At 33.6% G+C, this 21,022-nt stretch overlaps 2 protein-coding genes across 2 annotated transcripts; one reads left to right on the top strand and one right to left on the bottom strand.

Moving 5' to 3' along the window:
- Positions 1 to 496: 496 nt before the first annotated feature.
- Positions 497 to 11,804, bottom strand: LOC112050670 (succinate--CoA ligase [ADP/GDP-forming] subunit alpha, mitochondrial). The gene is made up of 5 exons (XM_024088982.2): positions 11,665 to 11,804; positions 10,159 to 10,526; positions 6,389 to 6,583; positions 3,914 to 4,093; positions 497 to 1,805 (listed from the first exon to the last, which is right to left on the bottom strand). Exons 1-5 carry the CDS (start codon positions 11,699 to 11,701, stop codon positions 1,590 to 1,592), a joined length of 996 nt encoding a protein of 331 aa, XP_023944750.1. The 5' UTR covers positions 11,702 to 11,804; the 3' UTR covers positions 497 to 1,589.
- A 1,117-nt stretch (positions 11,805 to 12,921) lies between these two features.
- Positions 12,922 to 20,794, top strand: LOC112050672 (mannose-1-phosphate guanyltransferase beta). The gene is made up of 6 exons (XM_024088983.2): positions 12,922 to 13,423; positions 14,957 to 15,199; positions 15,718 to 15,847; positions 16,371 to 16,532; positions 17,743 to 17,907; positions 18,934 to 20,794. Exons 1-6 carry the CDS (start codon positions 13,250 to 13,252, stop codon positions 19,167 to 19,169), a joined length of 1,110 nt encoding a protein of 369 aa, XP_023944751.1. The 5' UTR covers positions 12,922 to 13,249; the 3' UTR covers positions 19,170 to 20,794.
- The last annotated feature ends 228 nt before the right edge of the window (positions 20,795 to 21,022 follow it).

Below are 21,022 nucleotides of genomic sequence, written 5' to 3'. Positions count from 1 at the left end.
ACAATCATTATTTTTCTAATTGGCTTCTCTGGTTTCGGTTGTAGCCTTTTTGATTTGTTTTATTTATTCTTCTTGCTCTGGATACTAGTCTTTTAAGGTTTGTTTTTGCAAGTTTTTGAACAACATTACACACATACGGAAACGCTACAGCTGCTGTAGTTATTACTGCATATGATTCTCTAAATATATATATTCAGTATCGCATCGCGATCATCTATAAACATAACAAGAAACCATTTATACCATTAGATTAATTCAAAAGTCTGCTTGACAGCTTAACTGCTGTATCGATTCAGATGAATTTTGGTATCTTTTAATATAACTCTGGGATCTAGCGGGATATTGTAAAGTAACAAAATTAGGTAATAGCTCAACTATGTAAGTATGTAACTTTAGCATGAAATCATTATTCACGAAAAATGACTAAGTAAAATATGATTAATTGATGTTTGCCAATCATCATATTTGTATCTTTCACTTCAATAAAACAACAACATCTAATAATTGTAATTTATTTCACATCAATAAAGTTGGAACAGGTCTTTACAAGTTTTATGCTTGATTAATAATATACACATTACATTTCAAAATACAACAATTCAAGCGTCCCCTACAATCACCATTGTATGGCAACTTAACTTTAGGAGTGGATATTTTATCAGATTATAACTTACATTTAACATCATACAATTGAGTGCTTTTTAGCTATACCGTGCGTTATAAAAAGAGATTTTGAACACAATGAATCACAAAATTTATCAAAATATTGTTCACGGGCGTAACCACGTAGCAAATGCCCTAACAAGTGCGTTTTTTCTTGAAAACTGACCAATGAAAGTGTTGAACATTTTACCATCTGCCAATAAACACCGATTGCCACTGATTCCTACATTGACAGATGTTAATTTTGGAAGTATAAGATTTATTAACATTGGTTAAAATCAAAAAAAAAGGACAATTAAATAAATGAGAGAAAATAATATAAGAATAAGTGGAATCAGTAAAGGACTGTTTTCAATGGTGCTTCTAATAAAGCAAGCTACTGGAAATTCTCAATGTCTTGGCTTCAACATGTTTGAAAAGAGCACTAATTCAAACGCTCAGCCCTATTAGGTGCATCATTACAAAATTACACAAACATATTTGTGTGTATAGTTAATTATATATAGCCCAACCAAAAAACAAAAAAAAACCTCGCCATGTTGCGGCAAAAACAGGAACTAATTAGCATACTAAGCACAGACTGCTCAAAAACACTAGTGGCGCCACCAATCAAAGTTTTTACTATTTCTGGTCAGACTATACAAAAAATTTCGCTACCAGGCCTCTCTGTTTGTGTAAAAAGACTAGGATATTTAGCACACGAAATAAAGGGCGTTTTGGCTGTTGGTCACAAAGTTTATGAATTTGCCCAGTCAACATTGGCTACACCCATTACGCACCAATCAGTTTAATTGCATCGCCCATCGTACAACAATTCGAGAAACATCGAAAAACAACGGCATGTAGACAATAAATAATAATTTGTGTATAATTACTAAAAGTCTATACAAAGTATAATGGACAGAGAGTGTAGGTATATAGTTTGTTTAGACGATCTCTAATCGTTTCATTTCCTTGAACAGTTCGACGCCCATTTTGGCGGGCGAGCGGGTCACGATGACGTTGGCTTTCTCTAGGGCCTTGATCTTGTCCATGGCGCCTCCCTTGCCGCCCGAGATGATGGCGCCCGCGTGGCCCATCCGCCGGCCGGGCGGCGCTGTGAGCCCGGCGATGAACGACACCACGGGCTTGGCTTTCTGTCCCTGTTATAAAACAATGCGCAATATGTTAGAATTCATAACCATATAGCCATTTTTAGTTAAGGGTTATTTGTTTCCTATATGACTGTTTATTGATCAAACAAACCGAGAGAGACATTACCTACAGACTACAACTCCGGGTTTTTGACGGTAGGTCATCTAATACAGACGTGAAAAAAAAAACTCATGCCTTGATGTATTTTGAAAATGTCATATTAATATACTCAGAGGCACAATTATCCGTCCTCTTTAATATGACGCGAGTATATTAAAGTGCCCACTTTAATATACTCGCGTGATATTAAAGAAGATCATAATTGTGTCTCTGAGTATACTTTCAACACATTTACGAAATGTTTTTATACATATTATGATGTGATTGAGTATCATGAGTTTTTCGAGTCAAAAACACAACACATCAAACCATAAACATGACATGTAGGTATGAGTACATCGTGACAAATTATGGTTTACTATTTTCGGAAGATGTTTTGACTTTATACAACAAAAATAGTGTCTGATATTACACTAAAAATTAATACAAGAGTCATTACGAACGACATGACATGAATACCTCTTAAGTTAAAACAAGTTTCCAAAACGATAACTTTTTTATCTTTCTAATATAACATCACGTAATGATATCTGACGTTTTCGCTTGGATTTCTCTGTATTTTAGAAGATTATTGTGAACAAACTTCAACAAAAAACGATTTTTGTGTTCTTCTGTTACAGCCCCATCGCAATTATTTAATAATTTTACTCAATTTAGACAAGTAGACACTGCGTTTAGAACAGTTAGAAATCAAACTGTAGACTTCTTGATTTTGAGTCCTCATAACTAAAGAGCTATGAGACCTTTACTTTAATTTCTTACTTCTACTTAAATTTTACATCATCTTCTAGTTAAAATTTTAGTTTTCAATGGCGTAACTATTACGAATATATAAAAATTAAATGAGAAAAAACAATAACTATGTCATACACCAAATGAATGATCCTGATATTATGTACTCATATTAGAGTACATATAATATGATTATTGATACAACTCAATCTGACAACATCCAAGTGATAATAATATTTACACACTAAATGTTACATGATATTCAAATTCACACCTAACAAACTTGTGTGAAACTACTTATAATATGAGACTACTCTATTGCAATCGTAATAAGAATGATTTTGCCAAATCAAAAAGTGTGAGATAAAACCTTTGGCGCCGAGCTATTCTCTCTATTACCTTGCTCTGTTAAAAGAAAACATTAGCATGAGAAAATGAAAAATGATTTTCATTTAAATGACATTATTCTTATACTATCAAATAAATTATTTTAATAAACAATGTAATACAAATATTTTTTTTTTTATTGGGATCATTTAGCAATGCACAGAATGCACACAGAGATAATATATTCATGATTAATTTTTAATTATACAGATTAATTAATTTACCACAGAATTTAATTTAAGCAGATAATAAAAAACTGCTTGAACTAATTAAGTGTATACTTAAGTTTCAATGCTAAATTAGAAGTAGGGGTTTCTACAATAAATATATTTTATAATTACAACTAGCAGACATGCTCTTGAGTCATGACTTCGTCCATGTAGTACTCTATAAGAGATATCTTACTAGGATTTTTTTTTACATCTCAAAAGGATTAATTAAGTAGCGATTTCCATGAAATCTTTCAACCAATTGACAAATTTTGACAAATAATATACCTAAACCTCATAAATCACTATCAGTTGATGGAACTCGCATGAAAATCTGTTCAGTACTTTGGGTTTATCAAAAATAGACAGACATTTGTTTTATAATTTGTACAGGGTTATTTTTTGCAGTCGAGTTTTCTGATTCATTTAATTCCTTTTTTTTTATTTTTTTTTTGAAAATGAATATTTGCCATATCTTTTTTTTAGTATGACCAATATTCCCATTCCCCTCTAACTAGTCGGTAAAGACTGTATTAGGAGTAGGCACGACAATAGACCACAGGGCGGGGATCGAATCACCACCCCTCGGTGATGAGTCCGACCACCTTACCATTGAGCTATTGAAGCTATAACGTGTTTACAGTTTTAAAAACACAAGATAAACTTACAGTATTATTCTGAATCAAGTAGTCAGACGCGAGCTCTTCAGCGTTGCCTCCAATTTCACCAATGAGTATTATCCCCTTTGTCTCCGGGTCATTCAGGAACACTTCCAGGCAGTCGATGAAGTCTGTGCCGTTGAAAGGATCACCTCCAATACCCACACAGAGGGTCTGACCTAGTCCAGTCTGTAAAAATAAAGCATATGTATCATCATCAACAGTTCATTTTTAACTATACTACAGTCTTTCTTGATGAGTACTGTTTACCAACAAAGAAATCAGAAATTAAGTTAGAAAACGCATGTAATTTCATAACTTATTTATTTTAAACTATGTATGATTTGTTTATAAAATGTTATATAAAATATATTAACCATATCTAATTGTTCTAAGCTTAATAATCAAATTTATTTTCATTAATTTAAGAACAAGTTAATTATAATTATTATTAGGTGTGAAATGACTAGTGATTTATACCCTAATTTTTAACTTGTTTGTTGATAAACTGTACTTAGCAAGAAACGCTGTAGTATAGAGTACTTTCTTGGAGTACTTATGAAAGAAATTATTATAAAAATTATAAAGTTTATAAACTAACGTATTTTACAATGTAACTGTGACATATTGATATCAATTAATATAATAAAAATTTTAATAAAAAAAATACAACCGACTTCAAAACCTAAAAACGTACCCAGTAAACTAAAAAGCGAAAAATAACATCATAATATGTTCTACCTGCTGATCAGTATGAAGGCGGTGCTAAGTCGGTGATGTATTAATTCAAGCCATTTACATTTTGCAGACAGTGTTGTTTCATGTGGTCCTGTCAGAAATGGCTTAAATCAAGACAACACCGGCTAAGCACCGCCTTCATACTGATCAGCAGGTAGAACATATTATGATGTTATTATTCGCTTTTTAGTTTACTGGGTACGTTTTTAGGTTTTGAAGTCGATTGTATTTTTTTTATTAAAATTTTTATTATTTTTCCATTTTTAGTGTAAAATTTCATCTCAAACGAACACATCAGACCCCTAATGACAGTCACAACCCATCTTGGTACAAAATTCTCAGCAATACAAAATAATCAAGCCCAAGCACAGGGTAGCTACCGTAAACCGTTAAGGGGTTCCCTTAATTGACCTTGGTCTACATCATCAGACCCCTAATGACAGTCACAACCCATCTTGGCACAAAGTTCTCAGCAATATGAATTAATCAAGGCCAAACACAAGGTAGTTACTGTAAACTGTTAAGGAGTTCCCTTAATTGTCCTTGGTCTTCATCACCAAACCCCTAAATGACAGTCACAACCTATCTATGTGGAAAGTTCTCATTAATACAAATTAATCAAGCCCAAACACAAGGTAACTGCTGTAAATCGCCGAGGAGTTCCCTCGTATGTTTTATGGCTCCATCATCAGATCGAAGGTTTAAACCTTCATGAAATTGTAGTGCTTAAAAGTACTAAATGGAAAAGTTTACGAACACGCTAGACAACCATATAATTTTCGAAAGTTCCCCTCAATTTCTCCAAGATTCCATCACCAGATCTTGACATGATGGCAATGGGACCAAATGGGGACTATACCGTTTCAAACAAAAAAAGAATTTTTGAAATCGGTCCAGGCGTCTTTGAGTAATCGGTGTACATACATAAAAAAAAAAAAAAAATACCGACCGAATTGAGAACCTCCTCCTTTTTGAAGTCGGTTAAAAAGTTAAGGATTTCTTATAAGGCTTGATTTAAATATCATGTATTTTTATCTAATTTTACAAACGTACAAAAACGCTGACGTCCATTACCGTTTTGTGACATCATATCAAGTAACATTGATGTACCAAACATCAAACTAATCGTTAACTAATATTTTGGTTGAACACTTTGTTTGTAAGGGATTTAATAAAGTGATGTCATGAAACAGTTAAAATATAGACCATCATGGCCGACAGGCGTTTTGGCTTGTATTGGCAAAAACATATTTAAAAACTAAAATTCTCTCAAAAAAATATTAAAAAAAATTTTAATCTAGTAGAACGATAATGAAATATTTAAAACCATTTAAAAAAAATTGTCAACTACCCCATTGTGGAAAAGCTTGGAGGAGGCCTTTCTCCTAAAGGACAATCAGACAAACTCTAAATAAAGTTCTTCTAAAGCTAAAATTTTAGGATTAGAAATTAGCGCCAATGTTTCAAAAGCATCAATATCGTCCAAAAAATCACTTATGTGGCCTTCCATTTTAGCAAAAGAAATGAAATGGCGTCTCGTTGTCAATCATTTCTTTGTTAGGATCCCGTTAGGTAGTGAATATTCGGGCTCCTAATCTTAAGGAGTGTCTTAAGCGGTTAGGTGTTTCCTAAAGGTGGGTGAAAACGAAATAGTCAGTAAGTGTTACTGAAAGTTGCGTAAGTAGTCCCTAAAATTTAGGAAACGTTGGTGAAAACGGGCATTAGTATTATTATTACTGAACTTACAACAGTAGTCTGATGGCAAGCTTCGTACGTCAGCGTTCCAGATCGGGAGACCACGCCGATGCAACCCTTCTTGTGCACCGCCGCCGGCATGATGCCGATCTTGCACTTCTCCGGCGCGATGATGCCGGGACAGTTGGGCCCCACCAGCCGGGACTTGTTCTGACGGAGCAGTGCATGTTTTACACGCACCATGTCCTGGAATTGCAACCGATCTCATTAATATCTATACTAACCATTGACCTCTCATAATAAAAGGACGCACAATCATGTCAAAGTCAAAATTCATTAATTTCAAATAGGCTTAGTTTACAAGCTCTTTCGAAACGTCAGGTAACAATATTAAACTTAAGATAAAGGTGATAATAATTATTCGAAAACTTATAATTAAAGTTACGAGGGTTCTAAACGCGCCTTGGTCCGAGAAGAGTCCACAACAAACTCAGTCAGGTTTATCCTTTTTTAGTTTATCACTATTTTACAATAGGTATATAAGTCTGTCATGTAATACATTTCATTTCCAAGCAATTTTGTCATGCACTTAAGAACTGGCCAATTTGGCTTTGACAGTTTTAGAATTATTGGTAAAGAAAATTATACCTAAAGGCCTTTAAATACATATAGTACAATATTCAATAAAATCCCAAATTCAGAGCAAATTCAACCTTAAGGCTTAAGGTTGAATTTGCAAATGCGACTACTTGAATTGAGTGCCAAGAAGTTGTGTTTGGCGCTCATTGAGTGGGGACGTTTTTTGGTTGCTGATTGTGTATCAACTTTTTTCACACAAGAAAACAAAACAACTCCTGTTACATAGCAGGTCCAATATAGAACTGGCAGCAGGCATGACAACTAGACATTGTCTACTCAATAGACACTGAAGATAATGAAAATCATAGAAGATCCATCATGTCCAGGAGCTGTCACTTTATAACTGAGTGTCCCATGTTCGCGCTGGTATGATATGATTTACTAAGGATACATTGAATGAAGCAAACCTGACAAATCTATATGCCCAATATTATGCATAGGGGATATTGTTAGGTTCACGAAGGCTTCAGGAAGGTTTGAGAGGGGAACACTGAATCTGAAACTGAGGGAGACACCAGTGAGCCTGTTTATGAAATTCCCTTCAATTGTTATGTAGGAAAATAAAGACTGAGAAGTTTATAATACATGTTATATTGAATACAACACAAAATGTAGTCAATAGTTCCATACATAGCATTCCTGCTCAATAGATTACAAACAATCAACATAGCACAAATCAATAATCAAGCAATTAAGGCTAGCAACTAGATCCAATTGGCTTACAATTTCTATTTGTTAACTTCTGAGCAGAGTATAGAATTATGATGCAAATATAAGAATATTAGAATGCAATTGAAATTAAAATACAATTGATCATGATGTATGTTTATTTAACAATCACTACCTTTTTTTTTTTTTTTTTTTTTTTTAAAATTTAATTTCTATTGTGCAATCAGCTGCATCAGCTATAAGCAAATTGCTTGAGAGTACTTTATGGCATGTGCAGCTGACCTTCCATTGAGGGTCATGCTGGCTAATTTACTTTGTTATTGATTTTTTTTGATATTTATTTTTTTAGGAAATCCCATATGTATGCGCGCTTTAGCCTTCGAACATCCATTGGGACACTGAGGGCGGTAGCAAGTTTGTTTTCATGGATAATGATGCGATTTTTATAGCTCATTGATCTGAGTTCAACCTCTTCCTTGATTGTTTTTATGTCTAGATACTCATGCAATTCCGATATCTTGGTGAACCATGGAGCATTTGTGATGGTTTTTAGAACTTTATTTTGGAATATTTGTAATATTTCCAGGTTTGAGTTTTTTGCTGTGCCCCATAGCTCAATGCCATAGGTCCATACTGGTTTTATTACTGTTTTGTAAATGAGCAATTTATTACTGAGCGAGACATGCGAATGTCTTCCCATAAGCCAGTTGAGTTTTCTAAAGCTTTGATTTAATTCATCGCGTTTTTTTACTATGTGTGTTCTCCACGTTTGTTTTTTGTCCAAGTGTATCCCAAGATATTTTGCAGTGTCGCTATGGGGGATGATATCTAGTCCCAATTTTACGGGAGTACACTCGTCTGCTCGCAAAGTAAAGGTCACATGTGTTGACTTGGTAGAACTAGCTTTGATACGCCATTTAATCATCCATGAGTTTATCTTATTCAGGTGTTCTTGCAAGATATTTGAAGCCATGTGTGCGTCTTTGTTGTTACACAATACCGCTGTATCATCAGCGAATGTAGCGGTAAGTACATTTTTTGAGACGGGAATATCAGCAGTGTATAATAGATAGAGTGTGGGTCCCAAAACGGAACCCTGAGGAACACCTGCTTTGATATCATGAAAGTTCGAGTACGCGTCATTAATTTTTACTCTGAATATTCTTTGTTTTACATATGATTCCAATAATGTAAAAAAGTTGTGTGGGAGACAATGCTTGGCTTTAAATAGCAATCCATCATGCCAGACTTTGTCAAAAGCCTGTTGCACATCCAAAAACACTGCAGAGCAGTATTGTTTATTTTCCAAAGCTTCTCGAATTTTTTTTGCTACTCTGTGTACTTGTTCCACAGTGGAATGTTGGCTTCTGAATCCGAATTGATGCTGAGGAATAATTTCCCTTTCATGCATAATAGTTTTAAGCCTGGACAGAGTTATTTTTTCAAATAATTTGGATAATGTTGGTAGTAGGCTTATGGGTCTATAGGATGTAACTAGATGCGGTGGCTTCCCCGGTTTTGGAATCATAATGATTTCGGAAATTTTCCAAATAGACGGGTAGTGGGATGTTCTCAAGATTCCATTAAAAAGTTGAGTAAAAAACACAATCGCTTTCCTTGGAAGTTGTAGTAGTACTTCAGCCGTTATTAAACAGTATCCCGGTGCTTTGTGAAGTTCAAGTTCTTTTATTACTCTACCGACTTCTCTAGGAGTGCAGCTTTTTATTGGTAAGCTTAGTTGAAGATCACAATCCAAAAACTCGTCGACTTCTCTATCAGTGTCTGGGTTACCGTTATTTGGAGTAAAAACTTCACCTAGAAATTTGGCAAAGGCTTCTGCACGTTCACCATCTTTTCTAGCCCAGGTATCATTCTCCAGTTTTAGTGGGTGTTTTGTGGTTATGGGTGCAGCTTTGCTTGTTTTAACAGCTCTATAGAGTGAGTATTCATTGCTTTTCGTTGCAGACAGGTTTACTAGTTTATATTTTAAGGTGTCGTTCTCTACCTCTTTCAAATACAATGTCAGATCAACAACACTACCTTCACTACCTTCTGTTAAAAATATTGATTGGGACTGATGGCTTAAGATGCTTTATCTAGTAAAACACAAACTTCGCAACTTACGCTACTAAAAATTCCTAGCACAACCCAGGACTAGAGCAGTCCACCTTGTGATCTGAAGCCATTTAGGCTAACTACAGAGTTGTAGCCCAGTGGATATGACCTCTCCCATCAATTCGATTTAGGGCATGCACCTCCAACTTTTCAGTTATGTGCATTTTAAGAAATTAAATATCACATGTCACGAACAGAGGGAAAAACATCATCAGGAAACCTGCATACTTGGAAATTTTCTTAATTTTCTATGTAAGTGAAGATTGCCAATTCGCATTGGGGCAGCATGGTGGACTAATATTCTAACCCCTCTCATTTTGAGAGGAAACTTGCGCTCAACATTGAACCCAATATGTTAATGATAATCCTAAGGAAAAATTATAGTTCAAAACACTCACATGCTGCGGCACTCCCTCAGTGATGCACACTATCAGTGGTACTTCAGCTTCGATTGCTTCCAAAATGGCTGCAGCAGCTCCAGGCGGAGGGACATAGATAACACTCGCTTCTGCGCCTGTCTTTTCCTTGGCATCCCTTACAGTCCCAAATACTGGCTTTCCCAGATGTTCTGTTCCAGCTTTTTTTGGTGAAACACCTCCCACAATCTTGGTTCCATAGTCAAGAGCTTGTTGACTGTGGAAAGTACCCTGTTTGCCGGTGAAACCCTGCACAATGACTTTGGTCTCACTTGTTAGTGCCAAGTTTTTCCGAGTCTGTGTGTATGGTGTGTTACTAGAATATCTAATGTTGCCAAGCTTTAAGCCATCTGTAAAAAGTTATTGATTCAGGGATAATTTATAATGGTAATTTTAGGAATGACATAATCATTAAAGTTTAAACTCTAAATCATAAGCCTCAATTGCTCAGTTCTAATACAGTATTTTACAACTATTTGGAGCAGAATGGGAATATTGGTCATATTTAAAAAATACAGCAAATGTTCTTTTTTTAAAAAAACATTTATTGAAAACATTATAGTCGAAAATTATTTTCTTAAGTCTATGGTATTGATCAAATTTTCTCATGAGGATTATTGTATTTTCATAAGTAGAGGATATGTATAAATTATTCATAACATAAGTATAATACAAAATAGAATAATATCAAAGATTTAGCACCTCTCAGTATTAAACAGTGATTAAAGAACATTAACATTTTTTGTACTCAGACAATTATCAGAAATAGAATTAATCAATTCTTCTTGTATCTAATAAATTAAAAATGGGACTTCCATTACATAACTACTTGATATAATTAAAAATAGTCAAGTACAAACACAAGTTATAAAATCACCATATTGTGTTCAACAAATTAGCTGTAATTTTGCAACCACACCCATTTTCTTGTATTGAGATAAATACAACTACTGGTCAAACTTTTGAGAAATACAATGAAAACAAAGTTTATCAAGAAGTAATAACACAAAATATAACAAAACTTGCAAGATAAGCTGTCATATGTTTTTGTCCAAAGGTCAACATATTGATCTACTAATCAATACATAGCATTGTAAGACCTATCCCATTGTAACAGGAAATTGGATTATGTTTAGATTTTCCCTTCATATATATTACCAAAAGTTATCTAAGCGAATACATCATTAGATTGTATTTTTAGACGAAGGTTAAACCTAATAAGAATGACATTGGTGACATACAAAATTTAGCAACAATATTGCTATGTAAAATATTCTAACTATATGAATGAATTAAATTGTTCTATATAAACTGGTACTGTATAAAATTAATCAATCACATTACAAGGTTGCTACCGCAGTGTCACGGCTACGAAAAAAATATCGAAACGTAGCCAATACTGTTCGCAGAAAAGTAAATAAAAATTGTAGTAAATTTTGAACCACATGTGAGAAACTTGAGATTGGTTAAATAAAAACAAACTTTTACCTTTGCAACGAGATAAAATCCGAACCGGCAAAGCCATTGTTTAACAGGTTAAGGAAAATTTAAAGATTATTGAGGCAGATAAACTACCAGGATTCAGCCATCAGCCATTACGTAATGTCAGTTGTCACAATGACAATTGACAAATGGGAATTGACAACTGTCAAATAATGACATTTGAAATGACAACGGTATTTCCATTGCAAATTTAATTAGCAATTAATTAATAGTATAGCTGGCAACTACGTAAAATGGTCTCAGACCAAATACCTATGGAATTACATCACTTAAATCATCAATTTTGAGGGGGACGGGGTAATACAACAATAAATTAATATATATAACAGGGACACTAAATTAACTATTGTGTCTTTATGCAACTATTTTGATTATAACTAACTATGTTGATACACACACGTGTAATTTTTACACAGGCTAACAAACACATCACTTAAACTCGTTACACATTCTTTTACTTGATTGATGTTTTGCTATTCCCGCTGATTTAATCCCGCTCTATTCTTTTACGATTTAGTTTTTATTGCACATTTTATTTAATTAAGTTAAAAATACTTACAAATGAAACGTATCTTGATTTTTTAGTAAATGTTGATCATTTTATTTATTTTTATTACAACAATGAAACATAAATTCTATAGAAACAGTTTTTATACAGCCGTTAGGTCGTTGATCATAAGCTATGTCAGAGCGAGATAAGTCCCCATAAAATTTGTCTACTAACAAGTCTAAGTAAAATATGGTATAAAATGGTACTTGCCACACAGCGATCACAACCATCCCGCTCACGACCACAGTTTTTACAGTTTCACTTGCTCGTGAGTTGTGAGTGTTGCAATCTCAGACGTGTAGTATAGCGACCTTCCTTGCTAGACGGTACCCCTCTCTCAAAAATCATGAATCAACAATCTAAGACGTTTAACGAAACTGTTTTTATGGAATCGACATTTCATTGTTGTAATTGTTTTCTTCGTGTAAAGAGCTTCTTATAAATGCCGGTTTGTGAAGTTGAAATTATGTTTACCTTGTCCTCCTGAAAAACTGATGGACAATTTTGTTGGCAAATTTTGGGGCGTTACAAGTCCATATATATTTGGTCTGAGAGTGTGATGCTAAAAACCAGTTGCAGTTGATAGTTCGTAATGCAGTTACAAGCTTTGAATTTAAAAAAAAATAGTGACTTTGACGTGACTTTGACGTTTGAATGTATATGATGAAATGACGTTTCATGTATTACAAATACAAACTTTTACTTTTTTTCGTGATTGTTGTAATGCACCTATTGGCTAATATTTAATTTTTATTGGTTGAAATTCAGTAAATACGAGAGTAAAGCTAATTTGAACCAATAAGGTCGATAGCGATTATCGCAAAATATAATCATAAATTTCGTAATACATACACTGATAAATTGTTTATTCCATGAATTCGTAAACTGTTCATTGTAATTTGTTTTATTGTTACGATAATAATTAATAAAGTAACGCCACGTAAGAGCTGATGAAAGACATTACATCGTCAGTGTAAATTTTAAAGTGATTTATTTAATTTTTAACACTAAAACTTAAATATGTGCGGTTCTGATAAGAAATTGGGTGATATTCGAGCCCTCATTCTAGTTGGGGGCTACGGCACCCGCCTTAGGCCCTTGACGCTAAGTAGACCGAAGCCACTTGTGGAATTTGCGAATAAACCCATTTTGATGCATCAAATTGAGGCTCTAGTGGAAGCTGGTGTAACGCAAGTAAGTGAATCATAGTTTCTCTTATCAATTCATTTTGCCGGTTCTGTTTTGCGGTGAAAACTGTAAAGCTGTACATTTCTATACTAATATTATAAACAGGTAAAGTTTGTTGTATTAAAGTAAGTAATCTCTGGATCTACTAAACTGATTTTTTAAAATTGTTTTGACACTAGAAAGCCACGTAATTTGTAAATATGATAGGCTATATTTTATCCCTGTATACGTACGGGAGCGGGAAAGCTCGGCTTGTGTATGATAAAAGGTAAGCACGGCAAACATGATGCTGTGACTAGTTACCACCCTACTGGCCAAGGCGTACCACCAAGCGATTTAGTGTTTTGTTACAATGTTGTGTAGTAACCAATAGGGGTGTGGATTTTTATCCTCTTCCTAACAAGTTGGCCCTCTTCCATCTTAGATTGTATCATAACTTACTATTAGGTGAGATTGTATTCAAGGGCTAACTTGTAAAAAAAAATAGAGTAACACAAGCTCTCACGATTTGAAGTTATATAGGCCAACCACTGGAGCAATAAAGCAGTTTAATCCCATACTAAGCAAAATGATGCTTCAGAACACATGCAAGCTGCAGCACTCCCTCAGTTTTGCACATTATGAGAGGTACTGTGGTTTCTATTGGTTCTAAACCAAGCTGCAGCTTGAGGAATATAGATAACACTTGCCCTATAATATATGGGGTTAAGGCTTTTTACCATACCATAAGGGGTGCAAGTGAGGAACAAGAATCTAATACTTTCAAGTATACTTAAGGTATCAGATATAAGATAAGTTTCATAAAAATCAGTGAAATAGTAAAAATGTTATTGCATAGGCAAACATGTGCTTACATGTAAAAATATCGTAAAATCCGTTCTTTACGGATACCTACTAACTATAGACTACCTTCCTACCAAATTTCATCTTTGTATGTCAAGCGGTTTTTAAGATTTTGTGATGAATAACCTTTTTCATTTATGCATCAAGATAATTACATTATTCTAGCTACATACATATATATATATATATATGTTACTCATGAGTGATGGAGTTTAAACCTTAAATTGTAGTTTACTATGAGGCTTAATACAGTTCCTATTCTTATCTTGTTTCATTTATGTAAGTTTAAGTGCAACATGAATACTATATCTTGATATTTTATCAGACATAGTACATTATGTACATCTATATTACAACTAGGTAAATGTACAATATTGTAACCCAATTTTCTAATTAGTTAATACAACTGATGTGTCACCATTCAGTGATATTTACAAATTACAGCTAAAAGAACTTATTATATGAATTTCTCTTCATGCCTTGTGTCATCCGTACTTATAATATGCTCCTGACTGAATTGTATTGGCTGATATGATGTTGATTATGATGACAATAATTGTACAGTGGAGGAAGATCGAACCACTACTTCTCTGTGATGAGTATGGTCCTTTAACAGTTGTTCTATTGGGGCTTCAATGTGTACTGTGTACTAGTCTGTGTAAAATGAAATACTCACAATGTACAATATTTCTTCAGGTTATCCTAGCAGTGTCTTACAGAGCGGAGGATATGGAAAAGGAGCTAACAGAGCAGGTGTCAAAACTTGGTGTGACGCTTACATTCTCACATGAAACCGAACCTCTTGGCACAGCTGGACCTTTGGCTCTAGCCCGAGAATTGCTCAGTGCAAGCCCTGAACCATTTTTTGTACTAAACTCTGATGTTATTTGTGAATTTCCATTCAAAGATCTTGCTAAATTCCATAGAAGCCATGGAAAGGTAAAACATATTATAATATTTTCTTAATTTGTTTACTTTAACAACAAATTATGATTCTAGACTGATCTTACCTGGTGTTAACAACTCTTTGGCATCAGCATGTCATAAGCGTTTGTTGAATATTGGCCCACAGGCTGAAACTAAAGTGTTTCAGTTAGCATGGGTATGGTGACAGTCAACTATATGACATCTATAATATTCTCGTGAATCACAGCAAACTTTCAAGAGTGAAACAAACTGATCACAACATACCAAGACATAGTGTTGATATTTTTAATGAATAGTTCCAATCCAGGGAAATTATGATGATATGCTAATTAAAAATCCAGGTTGAATTACAAAATTATGCTAGACAGAAGTGTTCCTAATAAACTAAAATTACAGATTTCATGCATACAGAAAAATTATATTGTTCTTTTATATTATTCATTTTTATTGATATAAACGAAATTTAATTTCATACATGAATAAATTTTTCTTATTAATACTTTACTTTACGGGATCACTTTATTTTCTAGGAAGGGACTATAGTAGTAACAAAGGTGGAGGAACCATCCAAATATGGAGTAGTGGTATACAAGGAAAATGGTGAAATAGAACAATTTGTTGAAAAACCACAGGAGTTTATTTCTAACAAAATCAATGCAGGCAAGTAAAATACAAATAAATAATATTAAATACAACGTCAGAGTATGCCCGACTATTTACGAACCCATACCGGGCCCTTAGTCATGAGCTGGTTCTTGCAATGCGAACTGCAAGCGGTATTGTTAAATATTAGAGTGTCTTTTTTTAATTTTAAATTAACAGCTTTTAATAAATATTTACAGAAGTAGTCCTTGTTACCTATAAAAAAGTATTTAAAAAGCTATTTTTAAAATTTGCTGGACAGATTTTAACACACTTTCACTGACATACAGCAGATGTTATATGTACTCCTTATCACTAATCTACTTTTTATTCTGATATTCCTAAAAAAATCCTTTGAAACTACTTAACCTATTGTAATGTTTTTTTTGTACATATGGTAGAGTGAATTTGATGGTTACAACAACTATTATCCACAACCCCATATTTTAATCCCAATTTCAGTATTTTAGTGTGAAAGAAAAAATGGCAGAATAAAGTTTGCCTGGTCATCTAACTAATTCAATAAAAAACTTAATTTCAGGAATGTACATATTGAATCCTTCAGTCCTAGATAGAATAAAATTGCAACCAACATCAATAGAAAAAGAGGTGTTTCCATTTATGGCCAAAGATGAACAGCTGTATGCCATGGAGTTGCAAGGGTTCTGGATGGATGTTGGCCAACCTAAAGATTTCTTAACAGGTAATCTTTTAATTTTTACATTATTTTTAGTGTTTATGGTACTAAAACTAAACCAAAATGTGTTGCTATGAATCTTATATTACCATTTTCAAGTGATGTTTGTAAAAAATGGTTTATAAACTTAACATAAATAACTTTAAATAGTTTAAAAACTAAAAAACACGCTTTTAGCACACACTAAAAATTACAAATATTGTTTAAGTCACGTGACAATTGTTTTTCGTTTCTTAGCTAGTCATGATTGTCATCAGAACTCAGAGCGTGTGCAAAATTTCATCCTAATCGAAGACCGGGAAGTGGGTTAAATTAACATTTCAAGTCTTTCTTACATACATAGTTACAAGTGCAGTGCAGCTAATAACATGTAAAAAGGAATTTCTAAAATTTCACCCCTACCCCGTTTTTTGACATGACAACGTCATAAAATTCGGTGAAGCCGCCTAAACATGACTCATGCGGCGTTACCTCGCTCTGAGGCGTTCCATTTCAAGCTTGAAGTGCAAGCGAGAGCGCGGAACGAGCGACAAAGAGGCACAACTGCGTTCGGCAGCGTTCGACATATTATGTCTCTCTCCTTCTTGAGTGAGCGATGCGTCCGCGTGGACAGCTGCTATACATACATTTACATGTTTTCGTCAAGTATAAAGTGTAGTGAAAAGTGAATATGGTGTCAATTGTTTATAGCAACGATATCAGTATTTTCTTATGACGTTGTTCAACTATTGTCAGTAAACCTTTACAGACAACCGATTTTTTATGAAAGTCTGTCATTGTTTAAATTATGTTCACGTTGATGGATACTTTGACAGATCTAGATTTTATCCCTAGTGCATTTCATATATCGATAGAATGTGAAATGCACTAGGCATAAATTTCAACCCTAAGGGTTAAATATTTCTGAAATTGAAAATCTGACATTTTGTTATTCAGATTATTTTTAATTCTACTCCTAAAGCGTTAAAAAGGGGTCGAAGTTTTTTTTAATATAAATCATTCATGTTTTGAATTTGTTATTTATTATATATTAAACATGCGAAAATATTAATAGAAGAGGGGGAAGTAGGGCTTCAAAGGTTTTTTTTATTCTTTACAAGTTAGCTTTGGAGTTAGCCTAGCCTAACCTTGACTGAGAGTTAGCCTTAAGTATTTACATCGACTTTCACATGAACGAAGTCGCGACCGTACGCTAGTAATAGCCGTTACTTTTCAGGAATGTGTCTTTATCTAACCAGTCTACGTCAGAAGAACTCAGACATGTTGCATGAAGGAGATGGAGTGGTTGGCAACGTCGTGATTGACCCCACTGCCACCATCGGCAAGGGTTGCCGGATAGGCCCCAATGTCACCATAGGACCCAATGTAGTTGTAGAAGATGGTAAGAGAAACGTGTATTAATTACTTGAAATATTTTTTGTTAATGTGTCGGGGTCCCAAGGTGCTGGAATGGCGACCCCGCACGAGAAAGTGCAGTGTTGGTCGACCTGCCACCAGGTGGACTGATGACTTCAAGAGAGTCGCAGGGTTTCACTGGAGGCTCTGGATCGTGATGTTTGGAAGTCTTCGGGTGCGAGGTCGCTATTACAGCACATTGTGACCCCAACGTCTATCGGCTCTTCGAACTATGTGGCCTGCCCATTGCCACTTCAATTTCGCGATTCGCTGAGCTACTCTGTCTGTGTATTTGTTTGCATTATTTTGTTATTCTACTAAACAGATTTTCATACAGTTTTCTGAGATAGATTAAGATCAGACTTAAAGAAAATTGAAGAAGTTTAGAGAATTTGTAACCATTTATTTTTTATGGCTATGGAAAACCAGGCTGGTATAGATTAACCAAATTTGCTATATCTGTTCTACATTTGCCATGTTTTATATTATATCATCATTACTCATCATCAACAACTCATATTCGGCTCATTGTTGAGCACGAGTCTCCTCTCAGAATGAGAGGGGTTAGGCCTTACTCCACAACGTTGGCCCAATGTGGATTGGTAAACTTCACACACATATAAAATTAAGAAATTTCTCAGGTATGCAGGTTTCCTCACAATGTTTTTCCTTCATCGTTTGTGACGCGTGATATTTAATTTCTTAAAATGCACATAAACTGAAAAGTTGGAGTGTCCCCGGACCGGATTTGAACCTACGCCCTCTGTTAATCAATAATTACCAATAAAAAATCTTATTTTTTTTAGTTTTTGTTAACAGTTTTAAAATGTTTAAATATTTTTTCTTGAATAATATTGAAAGTTACTGATGCGACGCTTCGTGTCGTACTGACTCGAGAATGTATTAGTTTTTGAATTTTGTATTTGTGACACCTGTGTTCCGTGCGCTCCATCTGCCTATTATTGATTAATCTGTGGTGATAGTGTGATGATTGTTGTCATGTCATTTTCAGGTGCGTGTATTAAACGAAGTACAATTCTGCGAGGTGCGTGCGTAAGGCAACACGCGTGGCTTGACAGTTGCATCGTCGGCTGGCGGTCCGTTGTAGGCCGCTGGGTGAGAATGGAGAACTGTACAGTGCTAGGTGAAGATGTCATAGTGAAGGACGAACTCTATATCAACGGGGGGCAAGTCCTCCCGCATAAGTCCATTGCCTTGTCTGTGCCCGAACCACAGATCATAATGTAAAGTCACAGACTAATAATTATTTAAATGTGTAGACTTTGGCTAATGAAAGTACAGACTGAAATTCCTGGTAAATTAAAAAAAAAGTAAAAAGCATTAAAATTATAGTGCAGATATTGGAATAAATTAGTTTGATACTTGCAATTTAATTTTTTTTTATTCAAGTAGCAATGTTTTTACAAATACAACCCGTATTTGTAAAAAAATGTAGATTTTTTTTTATTTCCTGGGCGATTTCAGCCTCTGCTTTCAATAGTCAAACTATAATAGGTAGTGAAAATAGTTTATACAGATTTGCGTTCCTTTTTTAAAATTTTGTACTAAGATCTTTGCATTTTTACAAGATTTAAGACGTGGTTGGGATGGTATTACATATTCTGTACATTAATACTTAAGTTTCTTAATTATTTTCATTTAATTTTATGTGTATCCATCATTGACCTCTTATAATAAAAGGTACCCACAATCGTGTAGAAAATTTAAATAAAAAAACTGGCCAATTTTGCTTTGACAGTTTTATAATTATTGGTAAAGAAAATTATACCTAAAGGCCTTTAAATATAGTCCAATATTCAATAAAATCCCAAATTCAGAGCAAATTCAACCTTAAGTATTGAGTTTAAGGTTGAATTTGCAAATGTGACTACTTGAATCGAGTGCCAAGATGTTGTGTTTGGCACTTAGTGAGTGGGGACGTTTTTTGCTTGCTGATTGTGCATCCACTTTTTAATAGGAGATTGATCGTATTCATACATGAGATTAAAAAAAATATAGTTTGCTACTAATAAATGAAGTAAACCTATATTCTCCACATACTTGCTATCCTTGTTGACTTTGCAAAGAGCTTTAACTATTTTATATAGAATATATTTCGTTTATTAAAAATGTTTTTTTAATTAATACTTTCATGTTTTAAAATTACAAACAGTTAAAATTGCAATGAATAAATCTTTATTTAAAAAAGGGAACAAACAGATAGACAGTAACATTTTTGTCTTTTATATTTATTTAATATGCTTTGGTGGCATAAAGATACAAACACACACACCAAAAGTTATGGTAGTTTGATTAAATTTAATAAATTTTAATTGGTCTTAATAAAACACATAATTTCAAAAATTGAGTTTAAAACTCTGCACAATTTTGTTTTAATTTTTTTTAATAGAGTTAATACTCGTATTTATATTATCGTTTTCAATTTACTCCCAGGTGAGAATATAATTTATTTTTGTTTTATAGATTTTTAATTTTGACTACTGAAATATTACTATTAAATTAGAAAATATTTTTTTTGTGTAATATTACTTTGATTTATTATCTAATATCACATTAATTATATTATAGGAGATTTATTGTATACACACTAAGGTAATTATTTATGTAATACTTAATTTCTTTTGACATAGTTTTATTTATATTCCTGTGAAATTCTTTCAAAAATTCCTGTTTTGATGCTGATTTTTATGTTTAACAAGTTGTGAAAGATTCCATACATGTTTATATGATGAATAAATAAGTGAAACTTAACATGGTATAACATTCTTGCTGCCATTTTACAATAATCTTATAATTTTATAGTACTTAAGCTATATAAACAAACTGTAATAGTAATAAAAAAGTTAAGTACATTTTATTTTTTATTTATACCATTTTAGAAGTAGAAATCTAGTAACAGTACATTTGATTAATCACACAGAAAAAGTACAGAAAATTATTTTTAAGATTGCTTTCTGTCTGTCTTTTCGCGCTAATTGGCTCAACAGATTATAATGCTGTTTTCACAGGTAAAATAAGCAAGGTCAGTTTTCATATATTCGCTTAGATCTTATAAACTATTCAACGGATTTTAATGCCGT

Source organism: Bicyclus anynana, chromosome 22 (genome assembly GCF_947172395.1).
Source record: "Bicyclus anynana chromosome 22, ilBicAnyn1.1, whole genome shotgun sequence".
Classification (NCBI taxonomy): domain Eukaryota; kingdom Metazoa; phylum Arthropoda; class Insecta; order Lepidoptera; family Nymphalidae; genus Bicyclus; species Bicyclus anynana.
This window is presented reverse-complemented; position numbering and strand designations above follow the sequence as displayed.

Coding starts and splice junctions, on each gene's coding strand:
- LOC112050670 (XM_024088982.2), bottom strand. CDS start 11,701: ATGGCTTTGCCGGTTCGGATTTTATCTCGTTGCAAAG. Junction 6,584..10,158: donor CTGAGGGAGTGCCGCAGCAT/GTGAGTGTTTTG, acceptor TTGCAATTCCAG/GACATGGTGCGTGTAAAACA. Junction 1,806..3,913: donor ACTTGATTCAGAATAATACT/GTAAGTTTATCT, acceptor GTTTTATAACAG/GGACAGAAAGCCAAGCCCGT.
- LOC112050672 (XM_024088983.2), top strand. CDS start 13,250: ATGTGCGGTTCTGATAAGAAATTGGGTGATATTCGAGCCCTCATTCTA. Junction 16,533..17,742: donor ACCTAAAGATTTCTTAACAG/GTAATCTTTTAA, acceptor GTTACTTTTCAG/GAATGTGTCTTTATCTAACC. Junction 17,908..18,933: donor CAATGTAGTTGTAGAAGATG/GTAAGAGAAACG, acceptor TGTCATTTTCAG/GTGCGTGTATTAAACGAAGT.